The sequence below is a fragment of the Haliotis asinina genome, chromosome 9, assembly GCF_037392515.1.
Source record: "Haliotis asinina isolate JCU_RB_2024 chromosome 9, JCU_Hal_asi_v2, whole genome shotgun sequence".
Lineage (NCBI taxonomy): Eukaryota > Metazoa > Mollusca > Gastropoda > Lepetellida > Haliotidae > Haliotis > Haliotis asinina.
The window spans coordinates 12396674-12417231 of record NC_090288.1 but is presented as its reverse complement, the minus strand read 5'-3'; the positions used below and the strand labels follow the sequence as shown (position 1 = coordinate 12417231).

Below are 20558 nucleotides of genomic sequence, written 5' to 3'. Positions count from 1 at the left end.
TGATAAGTGAACACTTTAACCATTAGGCTTCCCTGCAAAAGGCTAAATCAAATAATACATAGAAGGATGGAGTGAACTGAAAACAATGTGCACTGGAATAAGCTCAGGTGAGCTTAAAACTGGAAAAGTTTGAAAAATTGTGAAAGATATCAATGCAAAACATCTATCACATCAACCGGGTCGTTAAACAGTTGTGATATTAATTGTATGGAAAGAGAAAAAATCAGTCTTGTATTTCATGTCAAAATAAAGGAAAACATGAGACATGTAATATGCACCATATTTGCATTACTTTAATCATAGCATCACATAAACTGTTACAAAATGTAACAGGCATTTGAACAAGTTAGAGCAATGGCAAATTGTTAACTGAAAGTTGGTAACGCAAAAACAGACATTACAGGTATTCTCTAAACACCTGATCAGGTGAGAAAGTATCAGATAGACAGACATCATGAGGACCTGGAATAATTATGCTGCAGATAAATATGGCAATTATTTCACAAAGGGTAGATTTTCAGTTGAGATTAGTGAGTTTAGTTTTACGACGCTTTTAGCAAAATTACAGTGATGTCACAGTGGGGGGACACCAGAATGTGCTTTGCACACTGTATCTAACCCAGTGTGACGAGCAAATGCTTTAACCACTGGGCTAGCACACCACTCATCTCCGGCTTATGAAACCTTACTTTGCTCATCTGACAAACTCTGACCAGAGGATCCTGGTACATGTAAGGGAGGCAACTCTGAAACTCAAATTTCAACTCCTACAATACCTGGGCTCCCCATATGCCATAGATGAGAGATTGATACTCCATCCATACAGGACACAAGGAGATCTCTTGAATAAAAGTGAGTGAGTTTAGCTTTATGTTGTTTGTAGCAATATTCCAGCAATATCATGGGGGTAACAGAAATAGGCTTCACACTCTATCCCAAATGGGGAACTAAACCCAGGCCTTCAGAGTGATGAGCAAATGCTTTTACCACTAGGCTACCCCATGGGCCCTCTTTTGAATATAAAAGCTTTCACTTGAAGCTGCGTAATTTAGTAAAATTTGTTTTACAATTCATCATACTTATTATAATCGGAGACTGAACTGGGTCTGGTTTGAAACCACTTAATATACTTGAAAATGCTGACTTCCATAGTCCTTGGTCTGAGTTGGGACTATGATTTAGAGTACCTTCAGACTGGTCTAAAGGTTGCCTTTTAAGACTGGACATTTCATACTTTGAATACTGAATACTGTGATTGTTATTCAGTATCTTTAGTACACAAGATCATTTAAATAAATCTGTTCATGTATGAAACACAAAAGTCGTCTGCATGTCTAAGAAAAATCAGAGAGTCACAAATGATGTAACAAAGGTGGTCAGGTCAGTGACAGGTGGCTGGTCTGCCAAGTGACAAGAGTTGTGCAGATTATTGTTTGTCCATTTCGAGCAAGCTTCCAAAATAGGATCTGCACTTCATCAACTTTGGTTCTTGAGTGACCTTAAATCACTGAAGGAAGGAGGGGAGCCTGCTTGCATTATGTTCTGGACCTTTATCCTACAAATTTATGTGCCATAATAACTGAATATAGTGGAAGTTGTCAAACATGAATGCTTTCCAATCTGTATGTGTATGAGAGTGACAAAACTTGTTCACTTTTGTTCAAAGGTGCCCTACAATCTGGCACACTGTCTTAACCAGATTCTTTCTTCAACAAATGCCCATTTAGACAGCTTCCACTGTTTATGTCAGGTGCAGAATAAGCTTGGACACATACATATTTTTGGCACTGTTAATATTTAAGAAAGATGTAACAATCCACAGAGAACTATCCCTAGTCACAAAGTCACTGTGACAAAACAATTTTTTTTTGAACAAACAATAATTAAAGCAGAGGCAGTTGTCATGAAATCTTGGTAAAAATGTTCACTGACACATCTCCAAGGTATGACACAAACAAACACAAAGCCTTATAATATATAAAGTATTCCTAGAAATTATTGAGAAAGTTGTTTCGGAAAATAAGTGTATATTAACTATAGAATTTATTGAAACGAATATGCTGAGATTCGATCCTCTTACAGTCTAAGTGTCTTTTCGGAACTTCGGAACTCCTTGCCCTGTCAAACATGACTGAATGCGTTTAGGTACATTACCGACCAAACTTAGGAGGAAGTCATCTGATAGCATATCCCAATATTTGCCCTCTTCTTTCTTCGTATCCTCAACATTTCTAAGCTGTTTTTGGTTTATTCTGTTCTACATTAGTCCCCACGCAATCTCAGCTTAAGGTCTTGCCGGCAGATAGGCTTGTCTAAAACCTGAACATTTTCGTCTCACAACTACTGTTTTGTGTAGCCTGCAGTGTGTTGTTATCATGCTTGAAAATCCAATTATCTTCATACAGTGTTCAGACCATTTGAAAAAGCTGATCATTTATGATGTCAACATATCGTTCCTTGATCAAATTTCCATTTAAAAGACATGATGGTGTTACTCCATGTGATGATATCCCATCCAACTTCTGAAATTTTGGGGTATAGTTTTGGTGTTGGTCAATATACAGGTTTCACAGAATCTTTGGTCCAAATTTTCAAAGTTTGGAAAAAAAAACCAGACAGAACTTTCATCAGAACAGAAAACATTATCCATTTTTTTTTGTGAGCCATACACAAGTTTAAACATCTTTCTTTTTGTGCATCTTTCACCCAAGGTAATTCTGCCATTTAATTTCACCAGTTAAGTCTTTGTAATTTTTGTCTCAGGATTTCATTACATAGCTGAGCACTTTCTCTATTAATGATCCCATTTCTGATATTCTCAATGCTTTCCAGTTTTCTCCTACTCATAAATCTGACCAAATTGCCAGCTATTCTTAGTACTTAACTTCCTGTGCCTCCCTGCTGCTGTCTTGTACTCAATTCAAACTCCTGACTGAACATTCGGCTGTAGATACAGCAATGTCATGTCTGCCAGCCAACTCTGGCATTAGTCATACCTCTTTCAAAATTCATCTAGAGCCAGCTTTCTTTTCTTTTCTGCTGTCAAATCTGCATGTCAACAAAAGAAAAAAGGTGTCTGCTACACCAAGGGAGATAACCCTTGATGTAGTAAGGTTCATTCCTACACCTACAAGAGTTGCCTCAAATATTGAGTAACTTACAACATAATGTAACATCAATTTTAGAATTCTCTTATCAGCATTAGGAAAAGAAGATATTCTCAATAACTTCTGAGAAAACTGTAAACTGGTTATTTGATAATTGAAAAAAATATGAGGTGAAGGTCATCACTAGTGTAACCATGGTAACCAAGAGTAATCATAATCGCCATAATTATATTTCTGTTTAATGGGTTTTTAAGCTTGAGAACCTTCTGCAGCACTGTTCTACAAAATCATCCCATAACCTCTGAGCTCATTTGGGTCTGCTCAGCTTACTTGATGAGAGAAGTTTCAGCTCCTGCGACGTCACCTCTGCAGTAGGCCCATTATAGCAGGTCAGCCAGTCTTACTTGTGGTTTACTCATGCATGTCTCTGGCTTCATGAGACTGATGCATTCATATTCAGCCTGAGGTTTGATTAACACCTTGCTTCTAAACCAGTCAAGTGGGCAATGAGCATTTGCTAATTCATCTGTGAAAGCCTTCTACTGAATTTATCTCTGGTACAACCGTGGCTGAATTTTGTAGAGCATGGGAAGATTCATCACAAAGAGTTCTTTTGATTAGGTTTGAGAACTGACACAAGTATGAAACACTGACGTAACATCCAAATCAAGCATAATTCATAAACAATAGAGAACTGTGGATGTTTGGCTTGAGTTCCAACAAACATTCCACATCAGTGAACAGATGTGTTTTGGTGCAATGTTTTGTTATGAAATTGCCAATTTTCATTGATCTGTATCATATATTATCAAATCTGTATAATCTTTTTAACTTTACACACCTGTTTCAGCATATATCAGTTCATGTGTAAACAGTACATTTAAACTGTATGGAATATTTTGGAATATTATGGAAGGCCTAAGTTTAGGAAAGTTGCCTAAAGTAACTGGCTATATTTACACTTGTGAGTCTAAACTTTTGAAAAGAAGTCTATAATTATAATGTTGCTGACAGTTAAATTAATGTTTGTTGACACTATGGGCGATTCCTCTAACAAACATCTCAAACAAACAGAGGGTTGGTTCAGTGCATAAAGAAACAAAACAACCATCTGAAATGGTAATTCCAGTGACCTTGACCTTCAAGGAAGATCAACCAAAAGGTCATCCATTCTGCAGCATTAGGATAAGTATAAAATTTAATCATCTTGAGTTACCAGGAACTTAATACATTACATTGTATGCTCATAAAAGTGAAATTCTTCATCAACAGCAGTTGCGAGTATTCCAAGAACAACCCTTTTGACCACATGATGTCATAAACTAAACATGATACCCCTTGGTGGATGTTAACATAACAAGAGTATCTGTTTATGCTACCCATTCAAAATGGGCCATAGTGACCTTCTCCTCTTACAATTTGTGTCACGTGACACATTTTCATCTGATTAATTTGAATAAAAGAAATTTTATTAAAAACGGCCAACATACAATTGATACATAAATAACCTTCACTGTGAACTTGACCAAAGATTTTGGTCATCCATGACCTTTATACTATGTGGACCCTTGTCTTTGAATGACAGTAGCAAGATATCTTTGAGAGTGTGTGACCTTGACCTTTAGTATCAGTAACAACAGCTTCAAAAACATTCCAAAGGGCTGTTCAGCATTTATACTAAATATGAAATATATTTGGTGAATTTAAAGGTAAACAGCAAAATATTGTATATGTTACTCATTGAAAGAAATGACCTCTCCACCACACCAGATTTTCACTGCTTGTCTGCAAGTGCTCTAGTAACATAGTAACAAACTGCCTGCAGAAAAAGTCATTTCACTGAAAATGGCAAACATTCTAGAATGACTTTGCTATTACACATTGTTAACTCCATCTTCAATAATCTCTAGGGTATAGGTTAAGATAAATCGTAACTATACCCTGGATGCATTTACGGCTCAGCCCGATAATTTTATTTCCTCCCCTTGCTGGCTCAGAATTCTCTCAATGGCCAATCACTAAGCAGCTGTTACAACCCAGCTTGCCATCGTCAACAAAGACAGAGGTCGCAGCCGCAAAGGTTTTTTCGCAATACAACTCAGATATTGGGTGAAATCACAAAAACAAATGAACAGGTCTGATACTTTAAAAAAGTATACCCCAGACCTCTTTCTACGTCTGCATCAATCGTGTTGCCATGTTTTATCGGTTAGATAATTTACAAAACGAGTTTTGTTTGGTAAGCTCAACTTCCCAGTGTAGACAGCGCCAGCCAGCAAAGGGAGGTAACAAGATCATTGGGGAAAACCACAGATGCATCAATGGTAAAGTGGAGATTTATCGGAACATATACCCAGTAGATTATCGAGGCTGAGGTAACTCATAAGCTTTGCATCTTCACAAGGATTACAAACTCTACTGACATAGCGCAGAAAATGTTTCAGGCAATGACCTTAGAGATTTCCTTGACCTTTGACATCTCATAAAAAAAGTTTCCATTGATGACATGCAAGCATCTTGATGAAATACACGTCCAACTAAGACATTAACAAGCTTCTTCTTAATAAACTGCTAAATAACCACAATATTTCCTGAAAGTATTTCCAGAAATTCTCAAGCAACATCACAGATTCAATCTTTCCAAATGCACACAATGGAAAAACTCTTCAGACAACAACCCATCTACATTTTCATACACCCATCTGAGATTCATGCCACTCTGACTGTATCTTAGGAACCATGGTAACTAACGAATGACACCAGTGACATCTAGTGGACAGTGGGTACAAGAACACTATGTCCCCGCAGATGGCTGTGGTACAATATTCTAGCAAAAGAGGGAAAAAAGCAGAATAACCACCTGAAAGGTCAAAAACCTTTGAAGTGAGTGAGTGAGAGAGTTTGGTTTTATGCCTCACTCAGTAATATTCCAGCTATATGCCGGCGGTCTGTAAATAATTGAGTCTGGACCACACAATCCAGTGATCAACAACATGAGCATCAATCTGCGCAATTGGAGACCTGATGACATGTGCCAACCAAGTCAGCGAGTCCGACCATCCAATCCCATTAGTCGCCTCTTACGACAAGCAAAGTCATCTTTTATGGCAAGCATGGGTTGCTGAAGGCCTATTCTACCTCGGGATCTTCACAGGTCACAAGAATAACTCCTTCATACCAAAACATAACACTTTGAACATTATGCAATAAAAATCTGTTCAGAAGTCGTTGATCAGTTATGCTTCGGACAATATTTTGAGTTTGTAATCATCCAGAACAATCTTGTTAGTCACCTCTTGCGACGAGCATAGTCACCTTTTAATGGCAAGCATGGGTTGGTGAAGGCCTATTATACCCTGGGATCTTCATGGGTCACGGGTACTGAAGTAGTAACATTAGCGACGTATGGACTTTGTAAACAAAAATCAATGTGTTCTGTAATATAATGATTTAAAATGAACAAGGGGGATAGTTCTATGGCAAGGTATCAAACTCCCGAAAATTCAGCCAGAGCACACGGCAGGTTAGATGTAAAACTCACCAGCCCTGACCAAAATGCACCTGTCTGCAAATAATTTAGGTTCAACAAGCAACCAAGTTTATCATCCACTTGGAATTCATAATTTATTTTTGTCAAGTGAATTAAAACTGACTTATTTCCTTGAAATATGATGAATATCTTCAGAAACATGTTTAAATTTTAACCCAACTGTTGGGCAGGTGAATTTGAGAATCTGGCAGTCTGTGTTGAAAATAATCGCTCCTTGGCTTTCAAGTCTGGGAAAATTCTTTATTTCGGGGTTAAACATACTGTGTTTAAAAAAATCAGAGGTATATATGTATGATAAAATCATGAAAGCTCTCAATTTGACTTAAAACAGAATGCATAACGGGTAGTGTGAATTTTGTAAAAAACATGTTTTAGAGCTGTCATAATTCTGTCACATACCTCTAATTTCCCTACACAGTATGTTTATCTCCATTCTACCATAACTGTGTTGTTAAGAGTTTTAAAAAATACTGTGTTGGAAAATCAGAGATATATATCATGATTACATACCTCTGAATGGCTTTAATTAACTAACTACAACCCAGTATTAACATAAGTCATGGTAGAATACAATATATGTGATGTTGCGGTGTAGGTGCTAACACTGTTATCAAGCAAATGCTAGCATCTACTACACCAAAACACTGCACATATTCACTGTAGCTAAGGTGATGCAGTGAACGTGAAAAAGCATTTTTAAAATCGTACAAGAATGTCAGTAACTCTACCGACATCCAGACTTTGAGTTACCAACATCCTGACGTGATTTTAAAAATGCTTATCCTTCAAAACAGTAATAAGCAATTTCAGTGCATTCAATGTTACACTATCAAGGTTTTTGTCAGTGTGCTAAATAATTTTGATTGTATAGATGTGAAAGGCTGCTAATTCCACAGAAATAATCACCAAGACAGGATGCTGCACAACTTTAGGTACAGTGATATTGCAAGAAACAGAACTACCCCCTTTGTTAATCACATCAACTTCTAAATGCCACTCAAAGAAATTTCAAAATGGCGAAAGGGGTGGAAGTAACCCATTGTCCAACGTACCAGCCAAATGTATTTTTCTGTTGGCAAGCAAAAGATGCACCAGTGTACAGTTGATTTTCCAATGTTAATTATGTTCTTTATAAAAACAATGAGCAAGAAAAACAAGAAAAATTATCTGGGCAAGTGATTTTACATGTGCCAATGTACTGAAGTACCCTAGCAATTCTAAAGTTATTTCCACCCCTGGCTACTCAGTAAGGAAAGATTCAGTAAGTTACACTTAGATGGTCACAGATACTGGTTCAGCCTAATCCCTCTTGTATAATGTTATCAAGATGGTCTTGTACATAATTAAACTTCAGTATTGTATTGTATTGTATTGTATTGTATTGCCACTTTACCATCACAGTAGCTGTTAACAGGAACCTAAAACATCAAAGCTGTAGTTGTCTGTATCCCAGTGTTATATTTTCCTACTATGCTCATTCTGTCAGTAATTACTCTCACAATCATGTTTCACACCTTTTGCATTCTCTCACAATTCTTCATAAACAATGGTAATATCACATTTTCTTCCAAGTCTGACACAAGTGACCACACAGTCATAAGTCATTTGCAAAGTACCAATCCATTTTGCCATGCAGCAGGCATGCTTGTTAGCAAGCAAGTCACAAGTTTCAATTTTCTAAATGGATGGTAGTTTGACAATCATGTGACCCACAAATGTCATGTGACATCACAATGATGTCAATCTTGTTTTGTCTCTTTCGATAAACAATCTTTGAGTTTGTAAACAATTCTCCATTGAAAGACTCATGTAGGAATACCTGTCTCATCAACTGTGACTGGTCATGTGACTAGTCATGTGACTAGCTCACTAACATCACATGACTGTCACATGACAGGCATCCACAATCTTGATTTGTCTCTTTCGATAAACAATCTTTGAGTTTGTAAACAATTCTCCATTGAAAGACTCATGCAGGAATACCTGTCTCATCAACTGTGACTGGTCATGTGACTAGTCATGTGACTAGCTCACTAACATCACATGACTATCACATGACAGGCATCCACTCCTCCTCAGTGTCATCAGTGTTCTGTATCCCGGGAATGAGGGATGCTCTGCACAGACCCCAGAACTTCTGTGGGGTGAGGGATTTACTGGAGGCTGTGAATCTCCATCCCATGTGACTGGAGCAATGCTTACACTCCACTATCGTCCATGCGTACCTGAAACACAAAAAACAAGGAATTCATTCTTCTGGTAATTCCTGCAAATAGTAATTTTTTCTTGAATACATAATAACATGAGCTTCACACATTGTACCCATGTGGGGATCGAACCGGGGTTTTCTGTTATGACCAGTAAAACCCTGGAGTCTTCTACAAAAATTTGGTGTTCCTTCACTTCTTTTCATTAGTATAACTAGCTAAAAACACTATCACATGAAATGTCATCCAGACTTGCAGTTGTTATTATGCATTTCAAACCTGTAAATTTCAAATGGAACAGACAGTGTGATCCAAAGTTTTCAAAACTTCTGAAAAGCAGACATGAAATAGTATTTGTTGGTTTTGAGCATTTGGTGTCAAGGAATATCACTTGGAACCATTGGCCTTTAGATCAATGTTTCAAATCCAATAAATTTGTCTTGTCGGCTACCTTGTTCCTCTTTGTCACTTCCATTAATTACTGTATATGACATTTATGGCCTTTATTGATCATCCCCCTTGGCTGTGTCTGTCATCACATCAACTGTACAAGGAAGTGCTATTGTTTCTCTATCTGTCCATTGTTGAATCTTTGCCTGTCCATTGTTGTTAAAAACTGTATACATATGTGTGTGTGTGTGCTCACATCTATTTGGAGAGAGTGGAGTCCAGTATTCCGACTGTCTGTGTACGGATGACCACGAGCCGCATTATGCCGCTTGCAGGAAAGACCCTTGGGTTGCACTGGAGTGAGTGAGTTTAGTTTTACGCTGCACTCAGCAATATTCCAGCTATATGGCAGCAGTCTGTGAATAATTGAGTCTGGACTAGACAATCCACTGATCAACAACATGAGCATCGATCTGTGCAACTGGGAACCGATGACATGGGTCAACCAAGTCAGCAAGCCTGACCACCTGATCCAGTTAGTCGCCTCTTACGACAAGCATAGTCACCTTTTATGACAAGCATGGGTTGCTGAAGACCTATTCTACCCCAGGACCATCACAAGTTGGGGTTGCACTGGAAGTCCGCTCACCTCATTCATGTATACTTGTTAGTAACTAATATATTGCCAAAGTATTGTGCACTGAGGCTGCGATATAATATGAAAACAGATATAAGCATGGCAATACAATATGTATCATGATACTAAAATCTTTATGTCTAACATCAGTCAAAGTAAACTTCGTCTCAGCGTATTTCGTTACACTCCGCCACTGAGTCTAACAAAACCTAGTAGAAGGTCGCGTCTGGTAACCTTTGAGCAACCAATGACGGTCCAATCAAATGCGAGACGGTTAAATAGACTTAACCAATCTGACAACGGCTACTATTTAGGGATCAGAGGGACTTTCAAAATATTCAGGTCACGACACAGATCTCTCCACAAACAAAACTCCACATATAACACGGTTATTTGACCTGCAGTATATACGCTTTGGAGTTTCTGTTGACATGGTTACCATTAGCTAATATTTCCGCAAATTAACATCCTTGAATATTGTCAAAAACACTATTTTCAGCGACTGTTTACTCAATGGCAGTACGTACACCGTGTGCATCAGCCGGAAGCAATCGTACGCTGAATAGCTTTCAGAATCGTTCAGGTACGAACCTTTTCGAGATAAAAAGTTCATAAGGGATGTCCGAATGTGCACTTCACGATTTGGAAAGTTGTGTTCTGACTGGTCAATCTCAAAGGTTACCTGACGTGACCTCCCATAAGGCTTTGTTAGACTCAGTGGTGGAGTGTAACGAAAAGTACAGAGGATAAGTTTACTTAGACTGGTCTTACACCAACAATAAAACAACTTAAGATCAAAACAAAAAGTATTTTATCAAATTCCTCCAGCATTTTTCAATGTTCATTCAGAAATGAGATAATTTTATACATGAACTTTGTGAAATTAAATGCAAGAGCTTTGTTTGAAACAGTTCCTGATGCCAGAATTTCTGAGATTTATGAAGGAATAAGTATGCATTTCTTTTAATCACAAAACAAAAGTAAATCTTTCTTGGCAGACATCGACAATACTCATAGTAATACATTGATGTATCTTGGCCCATTTGAAGTATCGTACCGGGATATATGACAATGTAAAACTTTGTGTCAACTCATTGTATCAGCGGCCCATGAATCAATGCATCAATCTGTATTGATGAATCGTCACACCACTAGATCACATGTCAACCAAGCTTGACCATCCAATCCTGTTAGTTACCAAATATGACAAGCATGGGTTGCTCAAGACCAATTCTAACACTTGATGTGAGACACTGTTTGAGTGTCCTTATGACGATCAATATAAAATTGACTCTAATTCATGATTCCCAATTCGCGACATGTATGGAGTCTGACTTGAAGTTTGCTGATGGTGTTAGATTCAAACCTGTTCATCACGGCCTCTGTAAGAGTAGTCAAGCGAGAATCACGTTAATTTCTGGTGGCTAGCATTAGCCAACCAGCATATAGTTGCTTCGCTTGAACAGGAAGTAAGGGGGTCTGTGCTCTAAAATGGACAGGTGCAATGCGTCTCTTCGCATCTTAGAATATTCTAACAGTTTTTGAGAGGCCATACCCTTGCGAATGCAATATTGCCTTACTACGCGTGCGACAAAATGTATGCAAATTATGGAAATGGATCAGGAAACCACAAAAAAGGAACTTTCGAGTTTGCATTGTGTATGCAAGATCATTGGTGGAGTCAGTGTGTCACATGTCAAAAGAACTTATGAAGTTGCTAAAGATTCCATGAAACAATGATGGTAGAATGTATTACCCAGGGAACCAACTGTGTTCAGTGGAAGGTCGACCTCTGAGACTGAGGTTCTGGATCTTGTACACAGTGAGTGTCTCGTGGACATGTCCTCCAGGATTGACATAAGCTCCAAGAGGGCCCTCCATGGACATGCTGAACACCTCGTTCTTGTGGGTTATCTGAGTCCCACAGTCTTTGCAGCAAAGCACGGTGCACTGAGAACATACAAAACACAGATGTCTTAAAGGTTCTAACCAGGCATGTAATAAGTCAATTTTTTCGTGTAAGATTGATCGGTTGCAAAGCTTTATATTTAGACAGTATTGAGTGCTTGACCAACCTTTTTAGCAACAATTATGTGTAAGCCTGGACATTAGTTCATAACGGTTGACTACAGAGGAGAAACAACTATTGTGATAGCAATAATTCATTGAGACCAACTATTGCAATAGCGATAGCCTATTGAGACCAACTATTGCAACTATACCGTGTATTGACGCTAAATATTGCAATAGTCTACTGAGACCAACTACTGCAACGGCAATAGTCTATTGCAATTCACTGTTCCATTAGCAATAGTCTATTGCAACATACTATTGTGATAGTGATAGTCTAGTGCAACCAGTTTTTACACTACTATTGCAATAGTTTTTTTCCTTCAGTTGTCACATTTGAAGTCCCTTCCCTAATGAATGTATTGTTCATATGAAATGAAAACAAGTTGAAGTAGTTTCAGGCTCTTTTAAAAACTGACAAGAAACTTGAATCCCAGATCAAGTAAACAGTTAAAACATACACTAAATGAAGCTACAAGTCTGCACTCAATATGAAAAATTTGGTACTTCCTACGCATTTATCAATGGAAGACAATTACTAAATTATCAACAGACACATAATCAATACATAGTTTTTCATTTCTACAATTGATTGCTATCAGAGACTGAGTAGCTGCAATCCACTGATAGTTGGATCCACTGGAACAGACATACTAACAATGCACATCCTTACAAAAACACTAGTCTCTACAGGGGTCCTTAACCATTGTGTCTCTGCAGATAACTGTCACATCCTAATATTTTACTACATCTTCAGAATGATGCAATCACAAGTCATTAATATAGTTTGTTTGTTTGTTGCCGGTGGAGTTCTGGCCGGACAATCCAGTGATCAACAGCATGAATATTGACTCAGGCAACAATGCCTTGTGTAAACCAAGTCAGCAAGTCTGACTACTCGATCCCATTGGTCATCCCAAAGCATGGGTTACTGAAGACAATTTCAAATTCAAATCTTGACAGGTCACATATTATTAGAGAAAGGAGAAGTGTAATGTATTAACTCAAGGCCTTTTATGACATTTAAAAAAATTAAGATCTTTTCACATTCAAACTCTAGCTACTCTCAAGATTACAAGCATATCCGAGACACCAGCTGACTTGGAACTTAACATTTCATATGTACGCCTTTTTGTGATCAATACAAACTTAGCAGGCAAAAAAGAAATGTGTTTTCTGTTTAGATATTTCCCTCCTCTATTTATTTGTTATGGGCAAGAATTTAAGGATGTCAACTTGTATTTTGAGAAACATGTCATTTTGGAGAAATATTCAGACTCCTTCATCTGGTTTCTTACTCTATCAGTAACCTGATAAAAATTAAAAAACTATGCATCAGGTAGAAAACATGAGCTGTTTAAAAAAAGAAATGACAGAAAACACAATAAAACAATCAGACAATGAGATGTTTGAAATATTATTCTGACCTTTTGAATGATACTGAGTTCACACCGAAGTCTCTGTATGGCTGAGTTCAGGCCTAGCAGATGTAGACGCATGCTGTCATCAAGGGGGAGGTTCTGCGCCACCCAGTATGACAGCTCGGTAGGATCCTGGGGAAAAACTGACATCCGCAGTGCTTCGTTCCAACTCTGCAGTTCATGCAGGATCTTCTCAGACAAGTCTTTCTGTCAGACAAAAGTTAGGGTGGACATCAGGAGTTCCTGAGAAGCTTCGTTTTCTGATTGTTTTTCTGGTGTGCATTATTACAGAAACTGGACTAGACATTCCAGTGATTGACATCATGACTAATGATCTGCACAACCGGGATACATAACATGCATTAACCATATCAGCAAGCCTGACCTCTTCACCCTATCAGTTTCTTTTTACGACAAGCATGAGTTGCTGAAGACCAGTTGTAAACTGGACCTTCACTACTATGGGTTCAAGTATGACAAAATGATCAGATTTATTACTTAAATGTCTATGCAGTTGTTACAAGAACAGCATATTGATTAAATTGAAGGAAGACATCGTACACAGACAAAACTTGCAGATTAATATACTGTTGCCTGTGTTTGTGAAAGATTTACCAATGTGTTGCCAACTCACACAAGTTCATCACTGGGCACTAAAACACATGACCATATTTGAGCGGAAGTTAGTTAAGTTTTGAGTTAAATTCTGTCCCTGTCTTATGCTGTTTATCTAGACTACTCTCTGAGTCACAGCAAAATTGTTCTTAATTCATCATTAAAACATGCTTTATAATCCGGACTCTCTCAATTATGGATTATAGAATAAAACAACAGTCCCAACAATCAACAATGCTTTGTAATCCAGATGACACTGTTGAATAAACATTTGTTACTTCTGTTCACAATAGTTAATGACAGAAAACATTGTATAACCTGAAAATTTCCACAGGCAGAAGCAATTCATGTTAGCAGACTTTTTTCCAATGAAAGTATAAATAATATAATGAGCATAAAAAAAAAACACAAAAAAAAAACGATTCAAATTGTGGGTTGTCCTTAATGAAAGGGAGGTAATTCATCATGGTAATGAACATGGAAACGGACAACAGTTGTCTGATCAGGACTGCTTTACAATGCGGACAAATGATTAGGTAAGAGGTGAGTCCATAATAGACAGATTCCACTGTATTCCTACATCCCAAGGATTCAGATTGAGATGGTTTTAATCAAGTTGTATTAAAGAAGACATTTTGTTAAATTCAAAAGACATGTAGCCAATTCTTTCATAAACACAGTGTTGTTTTCTTACTGACCCACAGCATTTAAAGGGGTCAGGTTAGGTAAAACATTAATATTTTCTCACATTTAGAGGTGAAATCTCATACAGCTATTTATCACACTGGTTGATTTACCCATGCTAAAACCATTAGAATATTTACCAATACACCTTAAAAAGTATCAGTTGAGATCTTATTATCATTAATGATTATCATTAATCAAGTGGGTAATTCACCACATGAAAAAGAACTCACTGTGTCATACATCTTGTACACCCATGGTGGCCACCAAGTAAAATTGGCACAGCTGAACTTATTCACCTGATAACAAAATAATGTGAAATACAAATACAGTTAAAAAACATTCAAGAACTAATGAACAGTCATCTCAAAATGCACACCTGGAGACATCTTAAACTGTACAACTGGAGACACTTAACCTTTCCTTTGTTAAGTGTCTCCACCTACTTGTGTTTGTACAGTTCCTTTGTTTATTTGTTTATTCTGCAGTAGAAATATCAGTTACATGAATCTGAACTCATGTAACTTCCATCTGGATTCCATGCGAGAACAGAAGTCTTTATTCTTTATTTCCAAATAGTTTTAAGCTCAGCCCAATGATACTGTTACCTCCCTTTGCTGACTCCGCATTCTCACAGTCGCCAGTCAGCTAAGCTGCTGTTACAACTGAGCTTGCCAGTGTCAAGAAAGATAGTGGTCGCAGCTATGAAAGTTTGTTTGCAGTGCGACTTAGATTTTGGGGGAAATCATACAAACAAATTGTCAGGTGTGAAACTTAAAACTATATGCAAGAACTAATTTTACCTCTTTCAGAGTACCTCTGCATGGTTTTTGTTCCCAAGTTTAATCAGATAATTTAAAAAGTGAAAGTGAGTTGTGATTGTTTCGCTTAACTTCCAAACGTGGACACCTGATTGGATAAAAAACAGCCAAGGGAGGTAATACATTTATCGGGCCAAGCCATAGATGCATCCAGGGTATAGAGGAAACTTATCAGAACATATACCCTGGAGATATTGAGGATGCAGACCACAGTACAATGAGTGAGTTTAGTTTTATAATGCTTATAGTAATATTCAAGCAATATTACTGCGGGGACACCAGAAATGGGCTTTAAACATTGTACCCAAGTGGGAATCGAACCTGAGCATTCAGCGTGACATGCGAATGCTTTAACCACTAGGCTATCCCTTGGTCCAGACAACAGAACACAGAACAGTTGTCTGACATGGACAATTTACAGATTTCAGAAAGGACTGGGCTATTGACATAGAAAATGAGACAGGACTCTTCTAAATTTACATATGGTTATCCCAGAAATACATTTGTATGTTTGTAACACACTCTGATTATCTAACCAGGAATAAGAATAATACACTTTCAGAATTAAATTCAGCACAAAATTCAGCATGGATGATTCACCACAAAGATTATTGCCCTAACTAAATGTTTTAAACTTATGAAAACATGGTACAGATTCTGCAACACAGAAATGAAGGAGCTGAGAGAAGGTGGAGGTGATGTCCACAAGGGAGGCAACTCCTGCACGCCTACCTGTAGGTTATTCACCATGCTGACTGAAGCTAGCACATTGCCTTGTCTATCCACAGCAGTCTTGACCACAGAGTCCTGGTCAGCAGGGTTGCAGCAGAACTTGCAGAGAGACCTTGGCCGAGCCCCTCCCAGACTGTCCGTCAGCAAACACTCAGGCAGGATTCGAACCTTCCCAGCCAGCACTCTGTCAAAATACATAAAATTCAAAAGTGCATAAAGGAAATATTATTAATAGTTTGAGAAGTCTTTTTTATCAGTTTCCTCTGAGTCTCTTACACTTTTTCTTGAAAGTATACACTGAACAGTTTAATTACCAAGAATTCCAATGTTACCATGGTTACAACAAAAATGCTGAAATCATTACACAAAAAATAATGAGATATGTATCATTTGTAACTATATGCAGGGTAAGTTTCAAGGTCCATGACATAATTTCATTACAGGTGTTGGACTTGTTTTCCTTTGTTGATCATGATAATTCAAATTCAAAATATGGAAACTTAAAAATGATCTTAAAAATCATTTTCCTTTTTATAAGGTAGTCAAAGAAGAAGTGTTAATAAAGACATAAAAAGAACTTTAAAGATTAATTCAAACAAATTTTAGTGGGTTTTGAAAGTAAATAGCATTTCAAGTATCATCTTTAAAAAACATAGATCAGTACAAGAAACAAATTGACATTGTTATAGCATGGCTTGAGAAATGAAAATATTATTTCCACTTCAAGAAACAAAGGTGTCAACACTTTAATACAGTTAAAATGATCTACCCTGTAACTTCTCTGCGTGTGTCAATGACCTCGAATCTCTGACGACCTTTGGCCTTGACCCTTACAGTGGAGATGCCAGATATATCATCGGTCTCATCCTTGATTGAGAATATCTCTGCCGTAGTTCCGAGATTTGAAAGAGTTGGGGTGTGTTCAGATTGATACCTGTAAGAAAACCAGAAAATCTGAAACTACAATGTTACTAAATCAGAGCATTGAGCTTGCTTCTGTTTACAAAACTCTTGGGAAATCCCATTATTGGTTATATCAAATGAAAGAAAGAAAATCATATCAGCCATTTTCAAAGTGGCAAATTCCATTTCAGAAAAGGGGACCTTTCATAATTTATGGCTTTGGTTTTGGTGTCCATGTGTGTGTGTGCGTGCACGGATGAGTCTGTGCATTATTCAAAATTTGTTTGGACAAAGTTTAATATTAGAAAAATGATAACTGAACACAAACACTTACCTTGTATGTAACCAAGACTATGTGGCAGTACTTCCAATGGACTATGGAAAGTCAAATTACTGGTAAAAAATATTATCTGTCTTCAGAAATTTGTGAAAAAGATCAGATTTTTAAGAGGCAGAAACTTGAAAGATCAAGCAATATCCAGCAATATCATGGCAGGGGACACCAGAAATGGACTTCACAATTTGTACACATGTTGGAAATCGAACCGAGGTCTTTGGCATGACGAGTTTAACCAGAAGGCTACTCCACCACTCAGATACCCCTAGAACCCATGTGAGCTGAAGTTATCAAAGACATTTCCAATCTCACCTGAAAGTGATGACGCCAAAGGTCTTGTCCTTCTCTGCTACATCCTTTATCATGGCAACCATGTGATGCTGGAAGAGATGAAGTGGGATGGTCTGGCCTGGAACCAGCACCACCCCAGGCAGAGCAATGAGGGGGATCGTCACGCACGAGTCATCATCATGGATGGTACGACCTCGAACATCTTCTAAGTCTGTGCCTAGGTACTGCAGAACAAAAAAAACAATTTCAACATCAGACCAGGCAGACATTGAGTCAAAATGTGCAATGATCTGAATAGTGTTGACACACAATGACGCCAGAAACCTTGAGGTGTGTCTGTGGCCCATTTGTCTCAGTAAACCCATCAAGATTCAGGCTAAAATTGGTCTTGAGTAACTCTTGTTTGTAGAAAGATGCAACTAACTGTATCAGGTGGTCGGACTTGCTGACTCTGTTGACACACGTCATTTTATCCCATGTGTACATTGATGATCATGATGTTGCTCACTGTCCTGACTCAGTTATGCACAGGCACATTGCTAGAAATTGTAGTGTGATGGTATACAAAAAGCAAACAACAAACAAGATGTCATTATTCACTGTGAAAGGTATATCCCTTAACATGCTTCAAAGTATGACTAAGTGTGTAAGCTTCTTCTCTGTGAAGATCCGGGGTAGAATAGGCCTTCAGGAACCCATGCTTGCCATAAAAGGTGACTATGCTTGTCGTTAGAGGCGACTAATGGGATCGGGTGGAGACTCACTGACTTGGTTGACATATGTCATCGGTTCCAATTTGCACAGATCATTGCTCATGCTGTTGATCACTGGATTGTCTGGTCCAGACTCGATTATTTACAGGCTGCGACCATATAGCTGGAATATTGCTGAGTGTGGCGTAAAACTGAACTCCATCACGCACAATTCCTGTTCACAGGTCCTTCTATCGATCATCCCCTGCTTTAGTGTTACACAAAGCATGAAGATTCATCTCTGATATGTGTTCTATAGTGTCAAAAGCTGCTTACTGTATGAGCCGTAGGCAAGGATTTATCAAAGTTGACCATTCCCTTTTTGTCACGGCTCTTATTATTCTTCTTTCTGGAGTTGTTGCTATTTTTGTCATCTTCCACCGGCTCTTCTGTCTCGTCTGCAATGTCCTCTACAACAGCAGAAAGAAAGATACAGAGATTATATACTAGCAAAAATATCCTATACAACAGCAGAAAGAAAGATATAAAGAGATTATATAATAGCAACAATGACCTCTACAACAGGGAGTGGTAGAGCAGCCTGGTGGCACTGGATACCATGTTACATCTCTTGGCATGACTACTCATGAGTATATTCGTCGGTACAAGATTTTGTTTTCATTCAGCAGCAAATATTCATGAATACTTGTGAGAATTCGTTCTGTTGAATCCGCCTCTGGTGAGATCGAGTCTTATATGAATAAGCCATAATATAGTGTAAGACCTAGTGAGGTTGAGTCTTATAGGATTAAGCCAGAATACAGTGTAGGACCTGTGACATTAAGTTTTATAGGATTAAGTGAGAATACAGTGTAGGATGTAATCAGATAGAGTGGCATATGATATGGATAGTATGTCTAGAGCAGTATTACAATGGGATGTCATGCTTAGGATTAAGCTAGACAGTATATCGTAGGATCAACCCGGAATATGAAGTGAGGGATAGGTATGTTTGGACAGGTCATATGATGTCAAGAGAGAATACTGCCAAATATGGTCAGGAATGAATGCTGGGGTATGTATGTAAAGTGTGTTTTTGTAAATTGTAGCTCCTGATCAATCAGCACAAACATTTTATTTCTAATAGAGTATGTCAACTGTTCCGTGTCACTTTAAATCATGCACAAAATAATTTCCAATTTTCAACTACTAGAGCCCTATGCAAATATCGTCAGTCTTTCCCCTCACTGTTGAGGTTATAATAGCAGAGACCATATAATATTATATGGTCTCTGATAATAGCATATCTATGTAATTAATATGTAAAGTGCACCAAAAGACTCGCATTTTGCCGTTCTACTCTGTTATTTTCACAATAAATGTGTTGGTTTACAAATACAAGGAAAGTTACTTCATAAGCCTGCATCGTCAACGTGGTAGCTTCATGCTTTTCATCGATTAATGAAGGCAGGGCCAATAAGTCTTGGGGTTGTTTGCTATTGTTTAACAACAGTGCTTTCCGAATGTTTTACATACTGTCCTTGAACACAACCATGATCCTTTGAACATTCATGGTATTTAATTTTTCATTATTACAGCTTAGAAATGAATCTTCCTTTCAATAATTTGGTGTGTTATCTTGACACCGAGGCATATGATGTCTGCTAGACTCAGTGATGTGGTGTTTCTAACAAAGTGCGTCTTGATTATTTCAGTGTGTGGAACAGTATCGCGAGTTTTATTTCACTTCTTTCATTTCTATTTCAATGCCCAGGAAAAAAAACAAAATGTGACTATCAGTCCAAGAAAATTATATTCTGTGACTTTCTTTTATAATGCGGTATGTGAAGGGCAGTAACTGTGGTTGAGTTGAAACAACTTCGCGTCAAGAGGCATTGGTTCTCTTTGTTTACACAGTCGCACATTTTCCTTGCATTTGTCATGACAAGTGGTAAAATTGAAATGACAATGTGTTCTTGTGTGATACAATGTGCATGTGTTGTTGTGTCACCTTCATTGCTCTCTGATTCACTTTCATCATCACCGCCGATGTTATGCCCTATGAGCGGAAGTAAATCCTCGGCCATTTTTGTTTACTTCT

General features: G+C 37.8%; 1 protein-coding gene across 1 annotated transcript; it reads right to left on the bottom strand.

Annotated features, from left to right (window-relative positions):
• Positions 1-271: 271 nt before the first annotated feature.
• On the bottom strand, positions 272-20544 carry LOC137296956 (protein cereblon-like). Its single transcript, XM_067828880.1, has 9 exons — positions 20469-20544; positions 18794-18927; positions 17787-17989; positions 17004-17168; positions 16235-16418; positions 14915-14980; positions 13389-13589; positions 11648-11841; positions 272-8882 (listed from the first exon to the last, which is right to left on the bottom strand). The coding sequence occupies exons 1-9, from the start codon at positions 20542-20544 to the stop codon at positions 8708-8710; spliced, it is 1398 nt and encodes a 465-aa protein (XP_067684981.1). The 3' UTR covers positions 272-8707.
• Between the last annotated feature and the right edge of the window lie 14 nt (positions 20545-20558).